Raw genomic sequence first — 24244 nt, 5'->3', positions numbered from 1 at the left:
GACCTTATGCAGCCGGGACCTGGCTTCTCTCAAGATTTGGGATCTGGGGACAATTCAAGGTAAATGCAGGAGCTGAAATTTGTCTTGACCAGTTCATTCTTTGACTAAAAACCAAACAAACAGACAAAACCCCTATATTTTGGGGAGCTGATGTGTGCTCCTGCAGTCCTTCTTTCCCTCCTGCCTTTCCTGGTTGCCTGGGGGAGCACATGCTCTTTGTCATGCTGAAAGGGATATCCCCTATGTGTGGCGGTGTCCCCCTGCCCGTGTCCCCTTGCCATGCTCCATGATCATGTGCAGGGACAGCTGGCTGGGGACACAGACCCTGTGCCACTCGGCAAGATCAGGAGGCTTAATGAAGTCAGCAAGAGGCGTGTTGGGTAGCCCCGTGTGCAGGATTTGGCCCAGATAATCCATCTGCCCATAAACATCTTGCGCTGCAAACCTCAGCCATCAGGAATGCTGCATCAGCAATGGAGCCTCCCTGGAGGCCACACGTCCTACATAGGCACAGCCTGGCAGGAGGGGATGTGACAGTGCTCGGGAGAGGCACCTGTCCTCAGAGCCCAGCCTCGGCCTCCAGCTGGCATCGTTGTCCTGAAATCAGCTGCGCATGTCCACGGGGCCCCGGCTCCCCAGTGCTGGGGAAGGCAGATCCCCAGGAAACAACAAAATACTAACAAAGAACTGTCAGCGGAGCAATTAATTACTGTGCACACTTCCTCTTGCCCCAGTTACCTGGGGAGGGAATCTTGCTTGTGGAACATGCGTGCATGCACACACACCTCCCTCCCTCTCTGACTTGGATAAGAGCTCACATTTTTCCATTGAAACTCCCTAGTCTTCCTAGGGATTTTGGGGGGATTTCCTGTGAAATGTGGTTTTTCACATAAATTTATAAGGGTGTGCAAACTTTAATGAAATCAGAATATTTCCTTCTGGTTTTGACTCCCATGAAGTATTTTATATAATGTTATTATACATGCATTTTTTTGGAGTGAACGTCTCTCATCTTCAAGACCTTTATTTGAGTTGTATCAGATTTCAGAAGAAGGGGGGAAAAGTTGCCTTTAGCCAAAAAAAAAAAAAAAAAATAGTACCTGAGAATTTTCAGCAAGAAAGGAATAGTTTGGGACAAATGAGGAGATGCTTACTTGGTTTTGGATATTTGATGTAAAGATCCCTATGGATCCAACTGCCCTAATGGCAAACAAGAACCTTAATTTTGCTAAAATTTGGTAAAGTTGCTGTGAATTCAGGGACAGCTCTTTGGAGTTTACAGGGTCTATCCCACCAAAACTTTATGCTCTGCACTAAAATATTTGTTGTTCTGTTCTAACTGTAACATGCAGCAGCGGCATAGCATGGCAGAGGTTTGAGAATATTGTGTAAGAAATGACCCGTATAGCTTATTGCATAGTAGAGATAATACTAAGGAGAGAATATTTTGTTGCTATATGTTGAACACCATACAAAATAACTTTGTAAATTCATCCCTACAATTCCTGGGATAAATCCTGAGCCTCTAAGGACTTTAGCATTGAGGTAAACTGAAAGCAAAAATAGCAGCTTGATTTCTTACAACATATAACAAGTTTCCATAAATATTTTTGCACAATGCTTGGCTGCTTTGAGTTACCATGAACTGTTGCTCCTGCACAAATCCTTCCAGAGATGCCTTTCAACTAAAATTGTTCCCCAGCCATATAGAATGATAGAATCACAGAAAAAAAGCATTGGAGCTGCTAGTGTACATATCCAATAGCTATATGGATAGCACTGTGTCAGCTTCTGCAACAGTGGGAATAACAGAGGTTATTTTTAATATTTAAAAATTTTTCAGTGTGATTTACATTGTAATACAGGGACTAAGGATTATACCTGCTTTTTGTAAGCCTAGGAGCTAACTTTCTTTTGTCATCCTCTAGCAGCATCCCTGTAAAAATGGGAATTGCTGCAATGGAGCAGCAAGGTTGGAAAATACTTTAAAGCTGATCCATGCTGTTAAGCCCGAATCTGTTATGAGATGTTAGGCTAAACACAAGGAGCAGATTTGGGATTACCTATGAAAACTGTCCTCCTCATTTTTCTGTGTAGGGAGTAAGGGTTGATTGGGAGCCATTTGGAGCAAAGAGATTCTGCAGAAACATCTTCCGCATGCAAGGAGTGTTACATCCCACAAGTGCAGCAGCCTCCCGGGCTGCCACTCAGGTGATTTTGCCAGCTGTGCACCTGCTCGGATGGGCTTTTCTGCTTTTCCCCATGTAACCCAAGTGCTTCAGCCAAATTTGAGTTTCCAGCCCTCCCAGCTCTGCCTGCAACCTGCAGAGAACCCATGGGGCTCTGGTGTGTTTTTGGGACCTCTTCAAAGGAATCAGAGGAAACAGGTGGCCCCAGCCCAGCAAACTCCCCATGAACTCATCTTTTACCCATGGTGTTAGGGCAAAGGAGCCTGTTTGGAGTCCCAGGAGGAAGACAGGCTGAAAACTGCAAACAGCAATGTCCCAGAAATCCCTGATGACCTGTCTTGTGGATGTCATAGGCTTTATCAGCAAGGGTCTGCATGCATCCTGGTAAGAGCCTCTTCGGCACTTTCCCACAGTACATTGAATTAGTCATCCTGAATTATTCAGATCTAGTTGAGCAAAGCCTTGTCTCTGCCTTTACTTTTTTTTTTTTTTTTCCCTTAGCCTGAAAACCTATATTTAAATATGAAGGAGTGGGAGTAGTTTTTAATCGTGGCTTTATAATTCCTAACAGGCAGGGAGGTAAAGCCCTAGCAGACGGCTGCTTCACGAGCAAGCTGTTGCAGTCCTCCACCGCACTGCATGAGTAAAGCCTACGTCGAGCACTGCATGCACCGGGCTCTACCTTGATTTGCACCTCTTGTAGTGTGCTGCATGTGTGGAGATGCTGGCGAAGCCTTTATGGGTTTATGTGCTTTGTTTCCATCTCAATGCTCTTTTGGATTTCCCATCTCACCCACGTCTGATGCCTCTTACCCATCTCACCATTTTAAGCCCATAGAACTGCATAATATTTGGGAGGCAGGGCAGTACTGCTGCTCAACAGAGAGAGAGATGGCAGAGCTTCAATAAGCTCAGATGCCATGGTAGAAAGGGGATTTATGGGAGGCAAATTCAGGAAAAGAAACTGGGTTAAATTTGGGGCTGTTTTTTGGATAGCAAGAGAGGAGATGTGCACAGCCAGGGCCACCCAATAGGGATCACAGATCAGCCTTGCCTCCCTCAGCTGTAAAAGGAGCCGGACACGAAATACTCTCTGAAACACAGATATCACCCATGCAGTTGGGGTACAAGGGTCCAAAGCCACAGGACACTAAATGGACACCAAGTGTCTGACCCAAGGACATGCAGGAGGTGGTGGCAGAGTCTTCAAGGCTTGTGCCAAACTCTCCCCACCCTCATCACAACCTGCTTCACCATCCCATCAGCATGAGCTGGGGAGGTTTAGTCTTGCCTTGTAATCTTGATTTGGAGCTTTATTATAAATTACTTTAGTCTCATGTGCCATTTTAAATTGATTCGTTATGCTAAGTACTTGCCAAATGCATAATGAGGGGCTAAATCGGTCTGTATGTAACAAGGCAGCGATTTAATTATTCCTAGCACTCTCACTCTGACAAAAGCCTCGATTGTTGCTGTCACTTGTGTTTTGGGACCTTCATGCACAAGCACACAAAATCTGTTGGAGGCACTTCACAGTTTCTAGCATCCACCCTGTTATTTATTATTATTATTATTATTATTATTATTATTGCTGTTTTCAGCTTCCTCACACATGAGTGCAGGGCTGAGAGTTTGCCCCGTGGGGATTTGCATTAATGAGAACTGGAGCAGCTTTCAGGAGGATTGCAGCTCCAGCTTTTCCCATCCATTCACAAAGTCTGTGTGGCTGCTCTCAAAGAGTGAGAGCAGAAGTGAAAATGAATCAAATAAAGGGGCTGTTAGCCACAGCACATCAAAGAGGGCCTGAAAGCCTTCAGACTGACCAGCAAGAAAGCTTTTATTTTTTCTAATAAATGTTGAAATCCATCCACACCCACAATGGGATCTAAAATGCAATTAAGGTGTGCAGTGTCACGGTTTTGGCTGGGATAGAGTTAATTTTCATCACAGAGGCTCGTATGATGCTGTGTGTAGGATTTTTGATGAAAATAGTGGTGATACCGCACTGACAGTTTCGTTGTTGCAGAGCTGTACAAGCAAGGACTTTCCTACCTCTCATGCTGCCCTGCCAGCTGGGGGTGCACAAGGAGCTGGGGGGACACAGCCAGGACAGGTGACCCCAACTGGCCAAAGGAACACCCTAGAACACGTAGTGTTGTGCTCAGCAATAGCAGCTAGGGTAAAGAAGGAGGAAGCGGGGGACGTTCAGAGTGATGACATTTGTCTTCCCCAGAAACACTTACTCTAGACGAGCCCTGTGTTCCTGAAGTGGATGACTGCCTGCCAGCCAATGGAAGTAGTGAAGTTTCTTGCTTTGCTTGCACACACAACTTTTGTTTTACCTGGTAAACCGTCTGCGTCTCAACCCGTGAGCTCTTGCACTTGTACATTCCCAATACTCTCTCCCATCCCACTGAGAGGGGAGTGAGCGTGCGGCTGGGTGGTGCTGAGCTGCCTGCTAGGGTTAAACCACAACATGTGGATAGCAACCACCACCAGCCTCATCATGTCTTCCCTAAGTTTCAGTGCACTTCACAAAGGACCATCGACAGCTGCAGCCCATTTTACATGTGGGGAGACTGAGGCACCATTTCCTCAAGCCATTACAGAGTGTCTGTGGCAACAAGGAAGTAGGGTGATGGCTGGCAGCCAGTACGGCAGTCAGCCATGAGGGACATGGGGTTTACTCCTTATTCCCAGAGATTTTATGTATCACCTTTGGAAACAGTCCCAAAGCCTTAGGTTGAATGGACCAATGAATAATGGACTAAACCAGACCCAGATCTGGGCACTTGGTTGAGCCCTTCAGCCTTTCCCTGACCCTGGAAGCAGAGCACAGGCAAACATTTGTAGTTCAGGCATCTGGAAATGGCCAAGCAGGTCCTACTATCCCTGCTCTTTGAATTTCTCCCTGTCCTTGGGCCAGATGGTGAAGGAGGTGTTTACACATCATCTTTTGGGGCATTCCTGCACACTTCAGAGCTCAAAAGCCCTTTCATCTCTTTGCTTTGGAGATTCAGATAAGCCTCAGGTCCAAACCGAAATGCTGCTCAGTCTCTCCATCACACTGCAAAAGGCTGGGAGTTGCAGGAGCCGTAAACTTTCCTTCCCAGCTCCCTCATGATGAGACACCAGCACAACGGCTGGCAGTGGGGCCAGGAGCTGCCATGAATCATCCTCATTAAAAAGCATTTACAATTCAGCATTGCAAAGAGGCCTCACACTGTCTTCACTGGTATAATGGGGCTATTAAAAGCTCCCGTGTCAAGCAGGCGGCAGACAGACATGCACGAATACAGGCTGAAACCCCGCCGCAGAGAGCATGGGGTAGGCAATGCATGCTCTCACCCCGTCCCCGTGCGTGGAGCAGGAGGAGGTGGCTGGATCTCCTGGCAGCATTGCTCCCTGGCGCGGATGCTAGAGGAACCTGGCCTTACAGCACAGGGGCTCCTATGGAGGTTTCCCTATAGGTGATGGTTGTCACCAGCCAGTGATCTGGGGAGAAAGAAGGATTGTGTCCCATCACAGCGGTGGCTGTGAAGACGGGACAGGCTGTGGCATCACAGCTTGCTGCCACCCAGGGTGTGGGCAGAGCTCACGGGGGAGGCAGAACTGGTGTTCAGCATTCTACCAAATCCCCAGAGCCTCCGTACCCCAACGGCCTGGGCTTTGCCACCCTCGTGCATTCCCCAGCTGTGAGTCAGAGCTCACCCTCTGCTCTTCCCTCTCCCCAAAATTGTCAGGCACCACAGGAGGCTTTTGGAGGAGGATAATAATGTCTTGGGCTGGGTTTGTTCTGTTGCTCTGCACAAGGGCTAGAAACTCAGCCTTCAAGTGAATGGTGAAGTCTGCCATTGCTGCTGGTGGTATGAGTTGGGGTCAGAGTGAGAGGGGAACCAGCTCAGACACTGTGAAGTTGCCAGCAGTTTCACAGTGTGTTGGGGGCAGCTAGACATCCTCCTCATGATGGACTGGATCCTACAAAAGCAGAAATAAATCCTGGCAATTCCAAAAGCATCTCCAAGATTTGGTATTTCCTACAAGGGGTGTCACTGAGCTTTATTCCCATGGTGGCACCAGCAGGAGTGCATCCCAGTGGGGACCCGTGGCTCCCTCCCTGTTCGCTCCCTTCCTGCCAGACTCCCATTACTCTCCATCCAAAATGACTTCACCAGGAGGAAAAGCTGTGAGAAATGATGAAGTCTCTGACTTCCTCTCTCTTGGCTATTCTGGTTCTCATTTTGTGCTCCTGCAAGAGAGGAAAGGGAATAAAGCAGCAGAAAAAGTGCAAGATTTGCATTAAAAAAGAAAGCAAGCAGCAGACAAAGAAATAAGGTCAAAGAAAAGGACAGAAGGGACTTTCAGTTATTTTTGAAGTTATTTAAGATGGTCTTCTCAAGTTTCCCCCCTTTTCTTGCTATATGTAGGCTGTTAATAATTCAGTGATTTAGATTTGCAGCAAAACCATCCATCTCGACAGTCATTTTTTGTTTTTAATGACTTTAGTGTATTAATGGTGGGTACTGCCTTTTGAACTGAAATGAGTTCATTCGTGAAATTGAACTTGCCTTGGTGTGCACTGATACTTTTTTCATGTGTTCATTTATAAGTGAGATTTTTTTTTTCTTTTTTTCTTTTTTTTTGGGGGGGGAGGGGAATGAGAGGTGGCTGGGGGATACAGAGAGGGAAGGAATAGCAAGATTCTTCTGGCAATGCCTTTTATTAAGGGTGAGCTGTGAAAGCGAGGCAGGCAGTGAGTCAGCATCCTCTCCTGCCTCTGCTGGCTGCTGAACTGTTGCTGGGGTTACTGTCACAGGTGACAGCGGATCAGCCCTGCTGGTGTCCCCAGGCTGAGCAAGGACCTGGTTTTCCTGATATATCAGAGAAAAGGAAGCAAATGGCGAAACTGTAAAAAGACCCCTCACAAAAAATCATCCCCAAGTTGGTTGCTTTGTCATTTGGGGCTTAGAGAAATGGAGAAAAGCAGTTGCTTTTACTTTTGCTTTGGAGGTTAATTAAGAAAAATCATTTGAGAGAATCTTGTGTTAATTGCTAGCAGATCCCTTTCATTTTCACTAGCCCTGCTTGTGCCTTGCCAAAAGACCACTGGTCAACAAAACGAACACACCCACTGTGGCACCCATGGGTGATCTGGCAGGACAGTGCTACCCCGTTACACAGCTCCCAGCATCACACCCCTGGGTCCCAACAAAGGGCTTGTCTGCCTGCTTGTCTGCAACACAGTGACATGTCTGCCACCCTCCTGCTTTCGGTGTCTTCCTCATTGCAAATGACTCTTGTTGTGGAGGGAATTTCAGAGTGAGTTGCCCGTTTCTCAGAAATGGGCTCTGCAAGGAGGGGAATCCTCAGCAAGAACTGGTAGCTACGAAGCAGAAACCTGTAAAGGATTAAGTTTCAGGGCTGAGCTTCTGAGCTCAGGTCATTGAGCTCTCCTGCACATTCGGCAAGATGCTGCACAATCTCCTCTGGTCTGAATTTCTGCTGGTTTTGTTTTCCCAGCTGGGAATGTAGCCTTTGCCCAAGGGCTGGGAAGCACTAAGCAGCTCCAGCTTTACCTGAACGCAGCGCTGGCTGGCAGCTTTGCAGATTTACCAGGATCCAGATGTTACAGCTAAATGCAAACCAACTTGCTGCCTGGTTTTGAAAACTGTTCTGTGCTTGTAAGCCCTTTGCAAATGCAGAAAATAACATTCAGCTTTGCAACACACTACAGCTGAGGAGGAGTTTTTCATAACGAGCTGATTCCCAGCACTGGTGGTCATGGGATAAATTCACCGTGAAGATGTGGGAGGTAGACAGAAGGGCTTTCAGGTAGAAGTGAGTTTCCTCTGGATTACCAGCTAGAAAGTGAAAGATGACACTATTAGCATTTAATGTAAGGTTGGTTTGCTTTTGTTTGTTTGTTTTTTGGTTTCAAAACACTGTACAAACATTAATTAGCTTAAACCAGGAAACCAGGGCTACAGTAATATATTTTGCCTGGTGATGTGTGCAAGTTTTAATTTTCTTTTTAGCTGTTTCCTTTGAGATTGAAAGCCTGAGGACCATGTTGCCAGGGGATCCAGCCACTGGAGCATCCCTGTAACACTGCTCTATGTTTGTAGGCACGCAGCAGCTGCCCCATTTCTTTCCTTGACTTTATCAAACTCTAATGGAAGTTGGATGGCTTCAGAATAATTTCACCAGTGAGTTCGCTGCTGTGTTTGTTAGAAGGTGGACAGGGATGTGCTATGAGATGTTTTTTCTGTCTCCTCTCAGCTTTCTCATATCCTTCATGTTCCTCATTGTAACCACCAGCAATTTTACCTCTGGTAAAATCTTCAATGTGATTTTAGTGGAAATCAGAGAGCTTCCTGGATTGGCTTTTTGGGCTGCCACTGCTATGTGGGGTGGTTGGGACCCAGAGCTGGGTAGGTCTGGATCTGGACTCCCCAGTCCTGCCGGCCATAGGGGACTGGGATGCCCTGAGGGACCACCCTGGTCCTCCAAGAACCACACTTGCATGAAGTTGAGTTCCTTGTGCTGGCTCCTTCCTCATGCAAGATTTGCAAAACCATAGCTCTTCCCCAATGATATTAAAGACCTGGTTAGTGGAAATTTGTACACGTTCCCCCCCCCAACACAATGTGATGCCAGTGCATCATCCCACGTTATTTGTTCCCAGGCTGTGTTGATCACACTCCTACAAGCTCAGAGTTCATCCCTCTCCTCTCCAACACAATATTCACTGAACTAGCAAATGAAAAGTCACAACACAATTGGGAGTACTGGGGAAAGGTGAAGAGATCCAAGAGACGCAACATGCTCGGAAAGCCCTTGCCTGCTTACCAGGTGGTGGTGCAGACATCGCGGGAACCTGTGTGCTGGTGAGACAGCTCATGTCCCCCACCGGTCTCCTCCTTGCTCTGCTCACACTGACCTCATTGCTGGGAGTCCCTGGTGCCAGGGACAGGAGGGATAAGGTGGGCTCCCATCCCAAGCACACAGACCGGGGAAAATCAGGCAATGTCTGTGATGCATTTTTTTTTTTCTTTTCTGAATATAACTGGCTAAACAGTGGGAAAAAGGTGAAGGGCTCATGTTCCAAAAACAAACATTTGAGCCTTTACAAGGATGTTTTGTGGCATAGCGACAACTTGTAGATTCTCCAGTGTTTCTGTGCAAACCAAATGGTGTTATTTAAGAGCAGAACTGTTTGTGCAGCTGAACAGAGTTGGGCAGCAATTCACCCTGAATGTCTTGAATTTCACCTGAAAATTTCACTTAAAATATTGTTGCGAAGAGATCAGTCCTGTGGTTTAGGGCAGACTGCTCCAACCACATTGAGACGGATGGCTGGGCTTGGCTGTCAGAGAGGCTGGTATCAGAGTTTTTGCTGCTGTCAGCTTTGCTTGGCGTAAGTAGGCTGCAAACGCTGCCTTGTACCAGCTCACTGGACGGGATGATTGTCACCAAACCCAAGCAGAAGTGACATTCCTGGAATAAATTATTCAGCAAAGCACAAGGAATGACTCCTCCTGCCCCAAACAGGTGCTGTCACATTTCTGCACCCAGCTTTTGCCTGACTTATGGCTGATGCTCTCCCTGCATCACGCGAGAGCCCCCAAGCAGCTGCTTTGCATCCTGCTGACTGTGCCAAAATGCAGCCGTCCAGCACCTGTGTGGATGTTTGTAAGTCCGTAATGAAAACGCAGCACCACTGCCATGCAATCTCCATGGATTTGTGGTTAAAATGCTTTGTCAATGTAATCTTATATCTTAATGACCAAATAATGGCATACAACAGGAGCTGCATAAGAAGTCACTGGATATCATTTTGCTGTCATTGTGAAGGCCCTGGAACATGATCCTCATTACAGGGGAATTTGCATTAACATTGTTTGGCCAACATAATCCCACCCCATAATCACATTTTTAGTATATTAAAATAGGTCTGACTCTATCCTGAGTTTTAACCCCTTGGTCCCCAAAGCATTGGATGGGATTTAGCTCAGGAGCTCCATCAAAGCCGATGGAGCCACCACATGAAATCACCAGGCAATGCAGGGTAATTTGGCTGATCTTGTTTAGCCACAAAATCTGGTTCTTTGATGGCAAAGTAATGCAATACTCCTGCTAAATCCACAGCATCATGGAAAAAGAAAAAAAAAAAAAGAAAGAAAGAAAAGTTCCTGTCTGTGCTTTGCTATTTTGGGATGGCAGTTTGATTTTCACTTCCCCCATTTACTAATAGTAATGATTGTTCTCTAAAGATGTGCTGCCTTTGTTAGCTGGATTGTTGCAGTAGGAGACGACCCCCATGTTTTTGGCACCCATTGTGATTGGTGCTAAATGCCCTGTTAAGGGTTTGTATGGATCTTGCAGGAATGCTCTTCACCTGTGCTGACTTTTAAGCAAGCCGCAGTATTCAGAAAGCATTGATTTTTGCTCCCTATCCTAAGTTTCTGTATCCTTCTCATTTTTTCCAACCGTGAGCTCAGCGAAAGACTTCTGGTGCAGGATTTAAATAGACTGTAAGTGGGAGGCGAGAAGTATTCTCCTAGTGTACAGATGAGAAACTGAGGCATGGAGAGATTCAAGGATTTGCTCCATGACTGACCGACACCCAGAGTCTAAGACAGGGACAGGAGCAAGGACCACATGCTTTATGGTTAGAACACCAGATTTGTTTTGGGAAATCAAGATTCACTTCCTGTGCCTCCTGCTGCCTCCTGGGTGGCATTGGCAGAGGCAAGTAGGGCAGAATTTGTCACCCCAGAGGTGTTACCCTCATTTGGTGCTTTTGTGGCTTGACAAGGAAATGATGGGATAAGATGCCTGATTTGAAGGAAGCCAGACATCTGTGAGCCCATCTCTGTGTACACTGGGATGACAGCACTTCTCTCCTGGATGGGTCATAGAATCATAGAATGGTTTGGTTTGGAAGGGACCTTAAATATCATCTAATTCCAACCCTCATGCCATGTGCAGGGACACCTTCCACCAGACCAGGTCATTCAAAGCCCCATCTAACCTGGCCTTGAACACTTCCAGGGATGGGGCATCCACAGCTTCTCTGGGCAACCTGTTCCAGTGCCTCACCAGCCTCATATTAAAGAATTTCCTCCTTACACCCAATCTAAACCTACTCTCTTTTAGCTTTAAGCCATTAGCCCTTGTCCTATCCTTACACCTCCTGACAAAGAGTCTCTCCCCAGCTTTCTTGCAGCCCACTGTAGGCACTGGAAGACTGCTGTAAGGTCTCCCCAGAGCCTCCCCTTCTCCAAGCAGAACAAGCCAAACTCCCTCAGCCTTTGTTGGAGAGGTGCTCCAGCACCTTCATCGTCTTGGTGGCCCTCCTCTGGACTTGTTCTAATAGGTCCACGTCCTTCTTATGCTGGGGGCCCCAGAGCTGAAAGCAGGACTCCAGGTGAGGTCTCATGAGAGCAGAGCAGAGGGGGACAATCCCCTCCATCACCCTACTGGCCACGCTGCTTTTGGTGCAGGGTACGGTTGGCTTTCTGGGCTGCAAGCGCACGTTGCTGGCTCTTGTCGAGCTTCTTGTCAACCAACACCCCCAGGTCCTTCTCCCCAGGGCTGCTCTCAATCCATTCTCCACCCAGCCTGTCTTTGTGCTTGGGATTGTCTGCACAAGAGAGAAGGTGGGGATGGCAGGACTGGTCACTCTGGAGCCAGAGGTAGCAACGTAGGACTTACTCCCCAGCTGCAGAGCAAAAAACTGTAATTAAATCAGAGATAAGCTGGCAGGGAAGAAACAGCTGAAGGTTACAGCAAGAGCAAGCAACTAAACCTGGCTGAAGCAAACTAAGCAGAGCATGGGTATAGCCTCCATTCATCTGCTTTAGCTGCATAACCTGTGTTACTCTAAGTTAATTTTGAGAAGTTGAGTTGGTGCTGAGCTCTCCGATGCTGAAGGTCCTCTGCAGACCCATTTGCAAAAGTTTCAGCTCTGCCCAGGAGGTAATGAGTGACCCAAGTGGCAGTGTTGACCCTTCACCTGTAATGTTTGCACAGAATTAGGATTGAGTATGGGTACAAGCAGCAGAGGTAGGTCAAGGTGAAGTCATGCTTCCAAAACAACATGAGAATTGTCGCGAGTAAGTTAATCCTCTCCCAATGGAGCAGCTGGAGCTTTGTGCTTTCCCTGCTGTGGGAGGAGAGACAATACATTTATGGTGCATTAAGGTATTACTGTAGCAGTGTTAGTGCTGAAAGGTTTCTGATCCTCAGAAATAAAAAATAGCAAATTTGGCCCAGATTTGTCAATGGAGACAGGTTCCAATTCAGAATGAGGGAGGGCAGAACTCTCCAACATGCACAGGTGGTGAGGCTGGAGGACACACAGCCCTGCATCGGGCTAGCAGGGGACAAGGCAGGGGTGGGGTGGAACAAGGCCAAGCCCAAAACGCTCCTTGAGATGGAGTTTGGCAAGGTTTCAAGGCAGGGAACCCATGCCTGGGACCAGCTAGGGGTTGGGATGAAGGGTCTGGAGGCTTTCTGTGCTCAGGGAGGAGTCTGAAGGAGTCCCCCTATGGGCTGGTCTGGCAGTGGGAAAGGTGAAGCTGTGTCCTCTCTGCTTGGAAATCCACCCTGAAAAGGCCACTGAATGAAGAGTGTTGCTTTGTCTTCTGCTTTGTAGTAACTGCAGCTGATGTTATAGGTCAGCCTGTAGATCATTGCACAGGGGAATTTCCTAAATGGCCTTTAGGAATAAAATTAAATTTGTTGAGAACAGATGCAACAGAAGAATTGGATGAAAAAGCAGAGAGGATCTCACAGGGGAAGGATGTGGACATCTTGCATTAAACAGAAAAGCCACAGCCTGGAGGAGTGTTTAATGCTGCACTTTGCAGGAAAGCAATGGGGAGACTGCAGAGATGTCCCTTCCCCTGGGCTTTTATCAGCACTGGTTGTCCTGGACCCAAACTGACCCCACGCCTCTGCAACCATGCTCAAATCTCCTGGTTTGGGACACAACCCGGGCTGCTTGACCAACTGTAGGCTTGGTGCTGTGCCTGTGTGCAACCCCCCCCCCTCGGGGATGCCTGCAGGGCTGGCAGTGCTGTCACTCCAGCTGTAGTAAGCTGCTGGCCTGGCTGAGCTTAATTAGATTTGACAGGATTAGGTGGAAGCAGCGAGGAAGAACGAGGGCCAGGCGGCCATGCAGTGCCTTGGGCCATTGGGCTGGAGCCCCCCAAAATTCTTTGAGCCAGGTGATGCTGGACCAGAGCTGCCCAGAGCTGAGGGGTCAATGTCTGCTGCTGCGCTGCAGCTGATGGGGGGACCGCTCCGTCCTCCGCCTGGTTCTAAGGGAAGGGCTTTTCCCAGCAGCATCCTGAAGGTACATGGCTCTCTCGATAGGGCTGGCACTGATTTCCAAAGAATTTACCCCCAGCTGAGATCCAGAGTAAACTGTTGCAATTACAGACGTTATGCCTTGTTGCCTCAAGCCTTTTGTCATCACTAAATGTTTATGGTATAAAGCAGCCTTGTTTGTTTGTCTTCGACCAGATGACAGTGATTTATTGGCAGAAATCCTAGCAGAGGAAAGAGATGAGCCAGACAACTCTGTAAGTGCTACACATGTATGCAGGGAGCAGATGATGGCTGTTGCATGATCATGAAACCTGCAGAGAGCAGTGCCTAGGTCTCGGATACGAAGGGTTGTTTCCAGGATTTTTTCCCATACTCTAAACAGTAATGGCACTTCAAGGGTTAAAGATGCCATGGAGCTCGGTTTCCTGCTTTGTCCCGTGTGATGCTGTGTGGAATGGGAGGGATGCTTTGCTGGAAGCATGTTGCTGATTAGCATTGTTAATTGCCATAGGAATGATGGGGGAGCAAGGCCGGAAGCCTGTTGCCCTAGCTCCCTCGTCCTGGGCGACACTCAGCCGTGAACAGCACAGGACTCAAAAAAGGGGCTTAAAGCCGAGGGGGTGGTGACAAGAAACGCGTGTCCAAGGCCAGGGCAGGGTGACATGGCCTGCAGATGAGTGTCCCTGCATGTGGCTGTCTTACAACGGCCATGCTGAGCTGCTGCCCCGCTGCCGGTGTGAAAAACGCAGCGCCAGGGCAGTGCTGCCACTGGTGGTGGGTGGTTAGCCACGCACCACATCCAGGAGCTTCCTCTGGGCCAGACACCTCGCTGAGGCTGACAGTGGGGTACCTCCATGACATCTTCTGCCTGGGGGCTTGTAACTCCCTCTCAGACCTGTCAGCAGAAAGGGGAAGGCAGGCTGGGCTTGCTCAGATCTGTTTCCATGTCTAGTACAGACTCGGCTCCTACAGCAATATTTATTGCTGTTTTCCCCCATGGGTTTGTATATTTTGTACAGCTTGTTTCTAATTTAAAGTATAAATAAGTTTGATCTTTTCATCTGTTTCTCTCCCTACCTTCTGGAGGCTGTGCTTGTTAAAAATAACCACGGCGAGGAGCTGAAGCAGGGCTGCTGGCGGGGTTTTCGCCTCCTCCGTGGCGGGGCTCCTGCGGGAGTGGCAGCATGGTGGCCCTTTGTGCACAGCCCCGGCCCGCGCAGTCACAGCAATGGCCTGAATTCCTGCAGCCTCACCTGGCATGTGGCTGGGATGCAAGCACTTCTGGGGAGCCATCAAGGGGGCTTGGGAAAATGGGGAACCAGGGTGGAGGAGCAGGGTGCAAGGACTGTGGGGGGTGTCCCCTCTGTGCATGTGTCGTGGGGATGCTGCAGTTGCCAGCACAATGTACCTGCGGAGGGGGCTTTCTCCTTAAAAAAAAATCCCATTTGACCAAAGCTGAACTATTTGCAAAAGAGATCATTTGAAGCAAGAAAAAAATTGAAAGCCTTAAGCTCTCTTGCAGGAAAGTCTGAAATGCAGACTGGGGTTCAGAGTGAAACTGCCTTTGTCGAGGTGGCTCAGCTTCACTTTGCCATTGGTTTTGTTGTGGGGATGCACATGCACACATGCAAGTATGTGCATGCACAGAGGCATGCACACACAGGCTCACACACGTGTGTGTACACATACTTGTGTGCATACATGCACACATGCATGTACAAACGTGCGAACATGCACACACGCATGCACACATGCATGCACACACCCACACTCACATACATGCACACACAGAGGCAAACGTGTGCACACGTACTTTTGCACACACACACACACCCTTGCACACGCACACAAGTACACACACGCACCCGCACCCCTCCTCCCCTCCCGCTCTCTGCCCTGCGCGCCCCCAGCCAGCGCCAGCTCCGCGCCCGCTCCCAGCCCCGCGACGCCCCCCGGCGCCCCCCGGCCAAGGCGCCGACTCCCTCCAGGCCGTGCCCGAGCCGTGCCCGAGGGGCTCCCCGGGTCGGGGGGGCAGCGCGGCGGAGGGGTGTCTGCGGGGCAGGGCCGGGGGGTGCTCTGGCGGCTGAGCGAGGCGGTGCCAGGGCTGGGGGCGGATTTTTTGAGAGCAGCCTCGGCTGCTCAGAGCCGCGGCGGCCGCCGGAGGAGCGGGGCGGCTGCTTCTGCCTCTGCCTGGAGGAGGAGGAGGAGGAGGAAGAAGAGGCTGCGACCGCCGCCTCTCCCTCCCGCCCCCCTTTCCCCTTCCGCCCCATACCTTTATGGACGAGCGCCGGAGCTTGCTCCACTCTCCGGCTGCCTCTTCCGCCGGCCGGCCGCCGAGCAGCAGCCACCACAACCTGGGCTACACCGAGCAGCCGCCCCCCGCCGCCCCCCGGCCCCACGAGGAGGAAGAGGGCGAGGAGGCGGAGGAAGGCAGCATGACCGTGGTTGGGGGGGGCGGCGGCGGAGACCCCCTGCTGGAGGAGCCGCAGCATCCGCACCCTTTGCTGGGGGGGGACCGCTACGACCACCCTCCGCCTCCGGCCGCCGGCCCCACCGGTCACCCCGCGGGCAGCGGGGAGCACGAGTGCTGCGAGCGGGTGGTGATCAACATCTCCGGGCTACGGTTCGAGACCCAGCTCAAGACACTGGCGCAGTTCCCTGAGACGCTGCTGGGAGACCCCCGCAAGAGGATGCGCTACTTCGACCCCCTCCGCAACGAGTATTTTTTTGACCGCAACCGGCCCAGCTTCGACGCCATCCTCTATTACTACCAGTCAGGTGGGCGCATCCGGCGGCCTGTCAACGTCCCCATTGATATCTTCTCTGAGGAGATTCGCTTCTACCAGCTGGGGGAGGAGGCCATGGAGAAGTTCCGAGAGGATGAAGGTTTCATTCGGGAGGAGCAGCGGCCACTCCCAGACAAGGAGTTTCAGCGCCAGGTGTGGCTGCTCTTTGAATATCCTGAGAGCTCTGGGCCAGCCCGAGGCATTGCCATCGTCTCTGTCCTGGTCATCCTTATCTCCATCGTCATCTTCTGTTTGGAGACCCTGCCTGAATTCAGGGATGACCACGACTATGAGGGAACTGGGGGGCCCTTCGGGACAGGCGGTGGCCCTCTCCCACCTGATGTCTTCACCAACTCCTCGTCCTCAGCCACTTCCATGGTGTCATCCTTCACTGACCCTTTCTTCGTGGTGGAGACTTTGTGCATCATCTGGTTCTCCTTTGAGCTGCTGGTCCGCTTCTTTGCCTGCCCCAGCAAGGCCACCTTCTCCAAGAACATCATGAACATCATTGACATTGTGGCCATTATCCCCTACTTCATCACGCTGGGCACTGAGCTGGCAGAGAGGCAAGGCAATGGCCAGCAAGCCATGTCCCTGGCCATCCTCCGAGTCATCCGCTTGGTGCGGGTCTTCAGGATCTTCAAGCTCTCCCGGCACTCCAAGGGGCTGCAGATCCTGGGGCAGACCCTCAAAGCCAGCATGAGGGAGCTGGGCTTGCTCATCTTCTTCCTCTTCATCGGCGTCATCCTCTTCTCCAGCGCTGTCTACTTTGCAGAAGCTGATGACCCCAGTTCAGGTTTCAGTAGCATCCCTGATGCCTTCTGGTGGGCGGTGGTGACCATGACCACAGTGGGCTACGGGGACATGCACCCCATCACCATTGGGGGCAAGATTGTGGGGTCTCTGTGTGCCATCGCAGGGGTGCTAACCATCGCTCTGCCCGTGCCCGTGATAGTCTCCAACTTCAACTATTTCTACCACCGGGAGACAGAAGGTGAGGAGCAAGCCCAGTACATGCATGTTGGGAGCTGCCAGCACCTCTCGTCTACCGAGGAGATGAGGAAGGCACGCAGCAATTCCACCCTCAGCAAGTCCGAGTACATGGTGATAGAGGAGGGGGGAATCAACCACAGTGCATTCAAACAGGCTGCCTTTAAGACAGGGAACTGCACAACCACAAACAATCCCAACTGTGTGAATATCAAAAAGATCTTTACGGATGTTTAAAAACAAAACAAAACAGCAGCAAAACCTGAGGATGTGGTAAAAAATAATAAATGCAAAGTGACTGTGTACTTGGTGTTGTGTGGAACATGCACCATCGTCAGTCTGTGTATGCCCTTGTTTTTATACATTTATTTTTTTAGATCTTTCCTTTCTAAAGATCTTAAAGGGATTTAAATTTCTCTGAAGAAAAGAGGACAGCTAACAGTTAAAGAGGTGGAAGATGAAGACAAAGCACTCTCACCGATGAAGCAGGTGTTTGTTCTGCAACGTGTTGCAGGGCTGCTTTTGTTTTCTTGCTTTTGGGGACATCTTGCTTTGCTCCTGATTTTTTCCCCCCTTCCCTACAGGCAGCGTGGAGCCGATTTCCCTTCCATCACATAAGCTCACTTGTTGGATTAGCAGCCCTGGATTGGGTGGGGAGACGAGGAAAACATGTTGCAGAGCACACTGTAAGGGGGCTGGGAGGAAACAACCATTTAATTTTGCAGAGAGTCTCTGTTACCACATTGTTAAATGGTGCTTAATATTGAAACATGTGGTGTGCCATTACGGGCACATCACAGATTCCCTTTCCTCCCCCACTAGATCATTTATGAAATTCTAATCTGGTCAGAGACCAAGTGCAATCAGTTCTGACTTAAATACAAAAAACAAAACAAAACAAAACAAAACCCACTAATTTTCTATTCTTAATTCCCTTCCCCTGCAGCACTATGGCATTATTCCATCCAGCATAAAATTTGTGGCCGCGCAGCGGGTCTGTGTGCTCTGGGGGGAGGCAAAAGGCAAAATTGAATGGTTATGGTGTGCGGGGAGCGATGCCGGCGAGGACCAGAAGATGCCAGCTCTGTGATGGGCTCCTTGCTGTGGCCGTGCAGCTTCAGACCCACCAAGCTGGACAAAAAGGGATATTTCCACCTTTTTGCAATGCATTTGGGAGAGATACAGCTGCTTATCGCAAGAAGATTAGAGTGGCGAACACGCCTTCCAACGGAAGTCACTAATTTGGACTGGAGTGATGCAGTTGCCATGGCGACCCTAGTTTCCTGGGAAACCCCAAAAGGTTGTCATGGCATCCTTTCTCCCATCCCCCTTGGTTGTCGTCGTTCCTGCAAAAACCCTTCCAGATGGTTCCAGCCCTGCCATCCCGCAGGACACTGTGTCTCTGCACCTCGCAGGGCACCTGTCCCTGCATCCCCATCCTGTTGCTGCACCCCCTTCTGCACCGTGTCCCCATGAACCAAACACCCACCTGTAGGCAATAAGCACACCCCAAAACTCCCCTCTTCCTCCCAGAGGAGTTCACACCTTGGCGGTGAAATCTGGGAGCTGAGCCTTGTCCTGCAGACACTAGAAGCCGCTTGGACATAGCAGCAGTGGCGCTGCACCACCAAGAAAGAACCGTGCTTGCCCCACGCCATATGAAACCCCGAGGCTCCCCCAAAGCATCCTCCAAGGGCAAGAATGGCCCCGAGCAGCCAGCGGGAAAGCTCAGCTGGGAAAGCGTGGCAGCCTTTGGAAACAAGAGGGACAAATGCAGATCTATTAAGAGCAGGATTGAAAAGTAACCCAAACCCCGCCAGGGAAAGCGTGCCTCCTTCATCATTCCGTGCACACCAGGGGCCACAGGACATCTGATGGGATCAGGTGAGCTTTGAACGGGGTAGAGATTTTTTGCAATTTAAGGTAACATTGCTTTTGGGAACAAACCTCATGTTTTCCACTGCTTGGTTTTGTTTTCCAGCTCCCCCTGTTGCCTTCATGCATTTTTGTGCATGTCAGGTAAATGGAATACCATCCTATGGCTCCTCTGATTATATTTGCTTTCCACTTTGCTTTTTAGTGCTGCACAGTGAGTTCTAGGCAGGCAGGCGCTGAAGGAAAGCTGTGCTGCTTTTGTGAAGCGGCATTTCTTCAATTCTGCACAAAAAGGAGTTATTTGCAGAATTTTGGTGTTTCAGGCTGGTCCCTGTGGTGGAAGCAAGCTTATGGGGCTGGCAGGGCACAGGGCCTGGAGTGGCTTTGAGCACCTGGTCCCCAGCTGTGCTCTATTTCACTGGCTTTGGGGCTAAGAGCAAAGAGACTCCTTGCAGGCGGTGAAGTGCACAGGAATGCCAGCAAATTCCTCCTTCAATAAAGAACAATTTGACCCTAACCTGTGCAAGTCAGGTTAAGGTATGGAAAGGGGGATTTGTTCTGAGAGAGACTGGCCACATTGAAATTGGAGTTTAGCTGGGACTTTAAAAGACCCAGACGTTAAAAGGGTCAGGACAGTTTGTAACATATAACACTCTTCCTTAGCCCCAGTGTCCTCACCAGTTAATAAAACGTTAATAACCAAGGAAAACATCAAAGCAGCTTCTTAGCTAATGGTATGTGACAGCTTTATTGGAACTGTGGTAGTTTTCCCCGGCTGAGGATCTGCTCAAACCATCTTTATTAGGGGGATGCTCCACAGCATTGCAGGAGGTGACAGTCCTGGCATCCTTCATCCTGACAGCTTCCCAGGGAGCACTGATGAACATGAGGCTTTCTGGAATACCCCCAAGCACCTTTTTCCCAGGCTGCTGGCAGGCTGAGATGTCGTTTCTTGCTATAAGCTCTCACTTTTATTGTTATTAAAGCCTTTCCACATGCCTGTTCCTAAAAGGAGGATTTGAGTTTAAAAGCAGTGGAAGCACTCCCCCTTTGGAGAGCTCACCAATGAGTTTTGCTTCTGCATTTTTTGCTGTGGCAGCTGCACAGAAACCACATGTTTGCCTGGAACTGGCAGCATACAATTTTCAGTTTCAATGCCATCTAAAATAAGCAGAAACTTTGCTGGTTGTTCGTTTGCTTTCCTGTCTAATCCCCGCCTTATTTTGTGGGGGCAGAACAGCTTAAAACGGATTTTATTGTCAGTTACAGATGCTATATCAGGGAGATGGTAAGGAAGCCACTTCATCCGCTGTAGTTGTTAAAGCACGGAATGGCATTGCTGAAAAACATCAAAGCACTGCTGCTCCATCTTTAAGATATGCACAGAAATTGGAGATGTAGTAGCAAGCAGAAAAACAGGGATATCCCTGCTATACTCTGCCCCATTTCTGTCTGCTCCTTCCCTCTGTGCTGTCAGTGTCTCGCTGGGTACCGTACGGTGAGAGAAACACTTCGTGCTGTTGCATGGTCTGACGCTCCTCTGAAAGCGGCTGCTGAGCGTGTCCTGGCAGGAATTGGAAGGAGTGCTGTGAGACTGCTCCCTTCACAGCCAGCTGGTTATTGGGCTTCCTGTGCTGTCTTGCAATGTGCCTCCTCTTCAGTTTTAGGACTGTTTTAACCACGGCCTGGGAGCCAACAGTGAGCCCCAGTCTTTGCAGGCTGTGAAGGAACTAATTTATCTGGACACTGAGCATGCCCAAGGCAAGACACAGGGCTTGGATGGCACAGCTCGCTGCGTTGAGTGGAGAAAAGTCATTGCCCAGGGCTCCTGGCTGACATTTAGGGTCCCTGCCTCCCCAGACACTTTTTGGTCCTGAATGCCACCCTGGAACAGGGTCAGCATTGCCTTTGGTGCAGGGGGGCACAAGAGACATGCAGCAACCCCTTGCCTGGCCCCTCTGCTTGGTACTTTGATGTTCTCACTTTTTTCTCCTGCTTATTTACCCATTTTTTGTGTGTTTTCAGGCCTGCATTCTTCTAAAAAGGTTCTGTTGCTCTCCAGCCCGATAGATGCTCTCCAGGTACTAGTGGAGAGAGGACAGGATCTGTCCCGCCGAGGTGTGGACACATAGGAGGTCCAGGGGATATCTCTTTGCTCCAGGAGGGCCCGATTTCTTTCCAGGCGATTGTTGCTGCTCCATTACTTGACAAAAGGGACAAAAGAAACTGTTTTTTCTTTGTCATCACCAGTTTATGGGCTGTTTAGTGGAGATGAAGGGCAGACCAGCAGCTTCCCCAGCAGAAGGAAAGGAGCCATCAGGAGCTCGTCCGCTGCCAAGGGGTCTCTCCTGGCAGAGCAGGGCAAGGTCTCTTGTGGCAGTTTGTGCTTGTGGATAGCATTCTGCATGAAATCTGTTTAATTGTGTAGTTTGGAGCCCTCTTTCTGCCAAGCGTTTAAAATATGCATATCTGTGTAAGAGCACATGGAGGCTCCCATCCCAGCCTGATGCAAGGCACTGCTTTCTTCCCTATTTCGGTGCTTTAACAAGTGATCTCTGGGCAGGCTGCAAACCTGAAAATGAAAACAGACATATAGTATTTAACCACGAAGCATTCTACCCTTCAATCTCGTACACTGCGTGTACTGGGAAGGAATGTTCAGTCTGTGGTACACACCTGCATCCTTGTGCCAAGGCAATCAGGTGGGCGCAGGCAAATAGGGTTTTTCTGGGTGCGGATGTTCCCTGGTGCAGGGAACTGCACCTTCATTGGGAGTGGGGGTGGGAGGGGAGTGTTAGAATATTTTGTAGGAGTGGTGATTTAGGGCTTTCTTAGGGCACAAATAGGACTGGTGTGGAGCTCTGATGAACAGCAGAGCCATTGCACAGTGTGGGGCACATTTGCTCCTGGGAGAGCACTGCAGAGCAGCCCCAGCAATGGCCCCACTGCGGGCAGCTCCTACGCTGTACACTCCCGATTCTGCTGTGACCAAGCCCTGGACACAATCGAGACCTTTTACTTCTGCATTTGGCTTCCTGAGCAGGAAAATGAGTAATGGCGCCTCCGTCAATGCGATATTCATCCCACCTAACAGGACGCGTGTTTGCTGCTCTGTGCTTGGAAGGCGTCAGGGCAGCTGTGCTCCTGCTCTTTGTCACTGGGAGAAAGCAAATCATATTTTTTGCTCATGAGAACCATCCGCCGTATGGAAAAAGGATGGGTGCGGGGTCCCATGCTGCTCTTTCAGATGGAGCCATGTTATCCCTGCTGCTGGCAAATCTCATCCAAAAATGCTCTGAGAAAATCCTCTGTGAACCCCCTGCTTACTTTTCCCTCCACAAACAAGGCACTGCTTTTTGCACCTCGCAGGTTTCAGGAATCCATCCGTGTCTCGTCACTCACAGAGCCTGACTATTCAGTGCTGAGGATGCTCTGCAGCAGGACAGGGAAACCTTCATGCATGAATGTCCCTGCAGGGCACCATCAGTTTTCCTCTTCTTATGAAGCAGGACATGCTCCAGTAAATTAAAACCTGTCTGCTATCTCGTTCAGCTTGTCACTGTGGTTGGGAGCAGCTAAAATACTTCCTGATAGCTGCTCTTCACCTGCTCATAACAGGAATAATGTTTGCCCAGACAAGCTGGCAAATGCAAAGACCCCTGGATAAGCGATGCAAACGGCAGCATGTGCTGCTGGGTTTGTTCGGTAATGATTCATTTCCTTGCGACTTGTAATTCAGATGCTTTTCCGAGTACAGCTATGCTTTGTCACGTCTGTTGCATTTGTTGCGCTTCATTTTTAGCATCTTTACACATACTGTGTGGGAAGACTTGATTCGGATGTGCGGCTCACACAACTACATCAGCCACTGGCTATCTCTGCTCTGGCTGTCAAGGAAGCAGAGTGCATTTGGCTTTATTTTGATGCTGACCAGCACCAGCTGTTCTGCTTGCTTCTTCCATAGCGGATAGATATGGAAAATCCTTTTGCGTTGTGTCATGGTTTGATCAGCTGCGGCAGCACTGAGGGCTCAGCTCCAGGGGGAGAGCAGGGCTCCTGTAGCAGCACCTTTGTTCAGGATCTTGCTCTCGTGAGCACCCAAAGGCTGTAATGGAGCACAGAAAGGATGAACGTGCACTTTGCAAAGCATTTTTGCATTTCTAAAGAGATGTATTTGCTGTTTGGCTAGGCGGTAGAAAAAAATGAGCTTAGTACACTGCAGTGTGGATGTTGATGCTGTGCTGTTTTGCAGCTGGTCCATGAAAAATGGCTTCACTGTGGTGCGGACCTGGAGTATGAGCGAGGCCTGGGCTGTGTTTGCTCCTGGCCTGCTGGGTGTTTTTTTGGGCAGGTCAAGTCCTCTGGCTTCAGTTTCCCTCACCTGTAAAATGACACTGAGTGACTTTGCTTAATGTTTGGAAATGCAGCAGTGAAATGTGACGTGGAAGGAAGAGGCAGTTTTAGAGCAAGAAGTAAGAAATCACCCAAAGACTTCATGGTTTTCAGCTTACTTGAAGGTTACAGACTATGCAGACCCCCCAAAACTCATAAACTGAGGTGATTTCCCCCATCTGGAGCAAAGCCCAGTTTTTAACCATGCTTCCCAGGGACACCAGCTCTGCACTATGGCTCCCCTTCCCATTTCCTTTGGTTTCTTCACTCCACATCTTTGCACTTGCATTTCCATCCTTATGCTCCATTTCTCCCAAAATCTCTGTGCATTTGTAGTCAAAATTCTCTTCTCCCTCCTTGCTGGTCTCTGCATCCATTTCACAACTCAGTAATGATTTGGACCTTGGGCTGTCACAGCAGGACAAAAATGCGTAACCCAGGACTTTAGGTTAAACATGAACCTGTGTGCTGTAAATTCAGACTTGGATGTTCATCTCCTGGGACTGTCTCAAAGTGACCAAACCTTTCAGCAATGTCTCTCTCATTCTGGCTACAAAATGTGCTGATCTGGGAAAGCAAAGCATACACAAGGAGAAGCAAAAAGTTATTGCAGCTTGGGTTCAGCTGCTTTGTGAGGTGTCCTGCAAATTGGCTTTATTGCTCCATTTTCTTAAC

General features: G+C 49.5%; 1 protein-coding gene and 1 long non-coding RNA gene across 2 annotated transcripts; both read left to right on the top strand.

The window, feature by feature from the left end:
• Nucleotides 1-7595: 7595 nt before the first annotated feature.
• Nucleotides 7596-11168, top strand: LOC121059394. The gene is made up of 3 exons (XR_005814555.1): nucleotides 7596-8090; nucleotides 8315-8395; nucleotides 8875-11168. It is a non-coding gene; the product is annotated as an uncharacterized LOC121059394 (long non-coding RNA).
• Nucleotides 11169-15643: 4475 nt separating this feature from the next.
• Nucleotides 15644-18211, top strand: LOC121059393 (potassium voltage-gated channel subfamily A member 3-like). The gene has a single exon (XM_040536190.1). It carries the CDS (start codon nucleotides 15803-15805, stop codon nucleotides 17537-17539), a length of 1737 nt encoding a protein of 578 aa, XP_040392124.1. The 5' UTR covers nucleotides 15644-15802; the 3' UTR covers nucleotides 17540-18211.
• Nucleotides 18212-24244: the final 6033 nt, after the last annotated feature.

The sequence above is a fragment of the Cygnus olor genome, chromosome 24 (genome assembly GCF_009769625.2).
Source record: "Cygnus olor isolate bCygOlo1 chromosome 24, bCygOlo1.pri.v2, whole genome shotgun sequence".
Classification (NCBI taxonomy): Eukaryota; Metazoa; Chordata; class Aves; order Anseriformes; family Anatidae; genus Cygnus; species Cygnus olor.
The sequence above is the reverse complement of the archived record's forward strand: the minus strand, read 5'-3'. Positions and strand labels throughout refer to the sequence as shown.